This window comes from Egretta garzetta, unplaced genomic scaffold (assembly GCF_000687185.1).
Source record: "Egretta garzetta isolate BGI_Z169 unplaced genomic scaffold, ASM68718v1 scaffold287, whole genome shotgun sequence".
Classification (NCBI taxonomy): Eukaryota; Metazoa; Chordata; class Aves; order Pelecaniformes; family Ardeidae; genus Egretta; species Egretta garzetta.
This window is the reverse complement of record NW_009260435.1, coordinates 12,078,601-12,082,863: the sequence shown is the minus strand read 5'-3', so window position 1 is coordinate 12,082,863 and position 4,263 is coordinate 12,078,601. Positions and strand designations below refer to the sequence as shown.

At 53.2% G+C, this 4,263-nt stretch overlaps 1 protein-coding gene across 1 annotated transcript in view; it reads left to right on the top strand.

Annotated features, from left to right (window-relative positions):
• Window positions 1-656: 656 nt before the first annotated feature.
• SHC4 (SHC adaptor protein 4) overlaps window positions 657-4,263 on the top strand; it is a 32,546-nt gene continuing 28,939 nt past the window's right edge. The window contains 1 exon segment of the mRNA XM_009644017.2: window positions 657-1,235. Within this exon segment, the coding sequence (XP_009642312.1) occupies window positions 657-1,235 (579 nt within the window).

Below are 4,263 nucleotides of genomic sequence, written 5' to 3'. Positions count from 1 at the left end.
CGGCGCCGGAGGCGCAGGAATACTCGGTTGGTGCTGGATCGTGGTGCTGAAGGACTTTCCAGCAAGAACTAGCGAGGCTGGCGCCGAGAGCTGCCGGCGCGGTTCAGTATTTTTCTTAAAATACCGGTTCCGCGCCTGACCGCGGGCCAGGAGCGTTGCAGCGCGGGAATGCGCTTCGCCTTTGGGGGAGCCGAGGATGGAAACGCAGAGAGCTGGGCACCTGACGGGGTTCATGCCGGTCCGAAAACGTGTGTGAGCTCGTAGCTCTGTCGCTCCGCTTTGTGTGGAATATGCCTGGGCTTTCGCTGCAGCCAGGGCTCGGCGGCTAGCGGTGCTGCCCCGGTGAGCCAGGCGGGATTTAGTGCCTGGCTTGAGGCAGGAATGAAGGCAGGTTTGGGTAGCGGCTCTTCCGCTTAAGCTGCAGTACCACTGATGTGCTTTCCTGTATGCTGCTTTTATTGCTGCTTACAAAATGCCAGATGTCCATGCAGTTTTAAGCCTCGTCCATTGAGGAAAATAAACCACTCGAGAGGGAGTCAGCAAAAATATCCAATAGGTTTCTGTTTTTAAAATTGTTTGACTTGCTTGATTTCCATATAATTTATCTACAAGAGCCAATTCATGCAAGAGTATCCAGTTACAGAACTGCCAAGGCTATGAGAGACCGCAGCCAGCAGAGCCTCGGTGGACACGTCCTGTATGTAGGGTTATTCAGACATCCAGGAATGCTGCACAGGGCTAAGTACAGCCGATTCAGGAATGATTCGATAACATCCCTAGATGAAGGTACGCAAAATACATCTTTAAACATCAAAGGTTCTTCTTCCTCTTCCCATTCTTCAACGCCTAATTTACTGACGGAAGATGTCTCCTTGGGGTCACAGGACACCTGCACCACGCTGTGCACGCTGATCCCCCGGATGGCTAACATTAAACTTGCCAACCCCTCCAATCTGCCGGGGCTGAAAAGCTTCTGCCTGGGAACGAAAGAGGTGCCAAGAACTAAACTCACAGAGTGCGTTACCATCCCGAGCAGCCCGACCTCGCCTGAGATCAGCTGCGTCTCGGCCTCTTATCCACAGCCTGACCTGGACAAGCTGGCCCTAACCCCAAAGCCCGTGGGCGACTGCGCCGTGCAGGGAGCTGAGGAGGCCGCTCCTGTGGGCAGGCAGGACAGGAACCTCGCGCCGAGTGCTGAAACCGTGGGGGAGCCGAGAACGACCTACGGTGTGCGGGTGAGTACTTCTCACAGGGCTTTCATTCTCTGACAAAGCAAACCATGCTGCAGGGTGACCTCTCTGTTCCCACTCCTGGAGCCAGTGTCCCACACCACTGACTTCTCCTATATAATTCCTGTCTCCTGATGTACTTAGGGCTGTGGTCTCGAACTGAGGGACTTAAAAGGACCACAGCTGCTCCCAGAGGTAACGCAACATCCATTTCCAAAAGGCTGTCTTTAGACTCTCTGAGGCATGCAGCTGAGCTGCAATTCAAACAGGGGTTGCTCTGACCTGGAATGCATGTTGGAGGGAGAAGGAGGCCCACAAAAAAGGCTTCCTATCCCTCATAGAGCAGCTCCCGGGCGCTAGGTGCACGCTGGCCCACGCTGCTGACATGTTTGTCACGGAGGGCGTGGGAGAGCTGCTGGCACAGCTGCTGCTGCTGCCCAGAGCACCTCTCCCCTGTGCCTCCTTCCCTGGGAGGTGAGCGGGTAGGATGCAAAAGCCACCCTCCTCCTTTGATGCTATAGGGCTGTATCTGATTTTCTTGGTAATGGTGACGTATAGAAAACCCTGCCTATTTCTTCGGAAGACACCCTGAAATAGCCTTTCTGATATTTTTCATGTTGTGGACTGGGGTTGGTGGATATCTTCTTCTAACTAGCGGCCAGTGGCCGAGAGGAGACTCTGCCTCCTGAGCTCGGTGCTTTCACTCCCTCCACCCCTGCCACACCTGGGAGCTTTCTAATTTTCTTTTCCTCTCTGGACTTTATATTTCTGTGGCCAGACCTTACTGTTTGCTAGCCGTTGCTTCCTTCTCTACATTCTGAACCTTTGACCCTGCACATTTTAGTGCTTATGCTTCATCTGTCAAAAGCACTCCCAGGCAAAAACTGCCTGCTGCTTGCATGGAGGGAGCCAGTGCAGACCATGGCGACATGGCAGAGAAAGCGGTCTAAACCTGCTTCAGGAATACTCATGTAATGGCTGGGCTGGCCAAGGGCTCCTGTGACTCTCACAGCCCTCATGCCTGTCCCTGACATGCAAAGGGGACCACAGGAGCAAGCTGTACCAGGGGTTATTAATCAGCATCTGTTCCTCCTGGTCGGCTGTAGGCAGGGTGCTAAGAGAGAGTGTGTGTGTGTGTGTGTGTGTGTGTGTAAGTGCTCAGTTTGGTGTACAGGATGTATCAAAATGTGCCAGAAGGAGTAAAAAAGCCATAAGCCATGCAAGATTTGTGTCTCCTGTGTGATGTTTCACAAGCAGGAACATCTAAAGAAAGGTGCAAGGCCAAGAAAAATCAGTCAATCCCTTTCCAGCTGCAGCAGGAGGACAGGCAAGTCAGAGGGGAGAAGCTCAGCATGGGGAAATAGCTGTGCTCACTTTTCCCCAAGCAAGAATGAGACGCCTGCCTGGTGTCCAGCAGTGGTGGCACAGCTGGTTTGATGGGATGTTGGCTGATAGGTGGTGGTATCCCAGTGTGGCACTAGCCGCTGTGAGCAGAGCTGCAGGAGGCCCTGGGACATGAACCTGGGGTGCAGCAGGTAGAGGGAGGGGATGTGCTATTTCATTGTGCTGTTGTATGTGTCCTTTTATGTTTACTTTTCTTTAGATTCTAGTACCAACGTGAGCAGTTGAGGTTTTGACACCAGCTAGCTGCTAAAATAGATGAATGAGCCTGTAGGGTGTGACTTAAAGTGACAGTGCAAGGGCCACCACAGCTCCAGGTGCTGTGCATTCGGCGAGCCTGCAGAAGGGCCTGTGCTGATGGATGGCGTCACGATGCTCAGCGCCCGCCGCACAGGATCTGCCTGTGTGCTGCGGTTTGAGCAGCACCTGATACAGCAGAGCTCATGATTGAGGCTTTGAGGTACCTATAGAGATTCAAATACTGAAATGCTAGTGCCAGAGGCACACTTGAAGAATTCAGTTTGTGGCACAGGGAGGAGAAGATGAAGTATAGGGGGAATTTCCTGGGTTTTTGTTGTGGCCCAGGGCCGAGAGTAGAGGCACTGAGGTGTCACCCACTGGGGAGCACATGAGCAAGAAAGGCAGAAGAAAGAGCAAAAAAAGAGAAGGACTTGATGGGAAGGTCATGTGAAATGGGGAAGGGCTCGTCCCCTCCCCAGGGTGGGGAAATACAACCTGCTCCCCAGGTTGTATTTCCAGTATGGTTTTCTGCTGGTCTTTCTGGAAGTCAGGAGATTTCACAGGGAATCTCTGAAAGGGGGTTGCTGGTGGGAGCCTCCCAATGCAATGGGGAAATGTTGTTTCCCTGCATCTTTCCTGCAGCATCCCACTACTGTTGTTCCTGCGGCTGAGGGCCTGCAGGAGTGAGCCCCAGGAGAGCTGCAAGAGCATTGCTGATATGTGCTAAAACGTGTCCTGGCCAAACTCTTGGTGTTTTTTTCAACCAGCCCCTTTAATAAGAAGCAGGTCAGTAAATAAGCAACCCTGGGGAGTTTGGGGCCTCAGCATCAGAGCATGGGCAAGGAGCTCATTTCCCCAGGCACCACGAGGCTTCTCCAAGAGCTGGCAATGAAGCCTCAGATGGGCTGGGAAGCAGCCAGGGGCACAGGGCTGCAGTACGGAGGGAGCATGGGATGGCCTCACCTGGAGGCAAAGTGGGGCCGGGAGGCTGAGGGACTGGGCAGCTGTGGGAGCTGCTCCCAGTCCTTACCCTAATTCTTACACAATCCTCCCAATCCTTACCCCTGGCCCTTGCCCTCCCTCCTGTGGCCTTTGGAGACACCTGCTGCCCCCACACAGCTTCTGGCGCCCTGTTAGGGTATGGGATTGCTGGGCTCTCCCCAGAGACCATTTGAGGAGGAAAGTCAGGTCTGCGTTACAGGGACTGCTGCTGCTGGAGATCTTTGGCTTTAAAAGCTTAATTGGAGTCTGAAGAAGATTTGGTACTTCCATGGACAGGATCTGCAGTCATTTTAGAAAGGCAATAATACGGTGAAGTAATGAAATGCCTTAGGTCAGAAGCTGTCCCCTGCAGACTGGAGTGAGGCAGAAATTGTCTTTCTGGGGTTGGTTT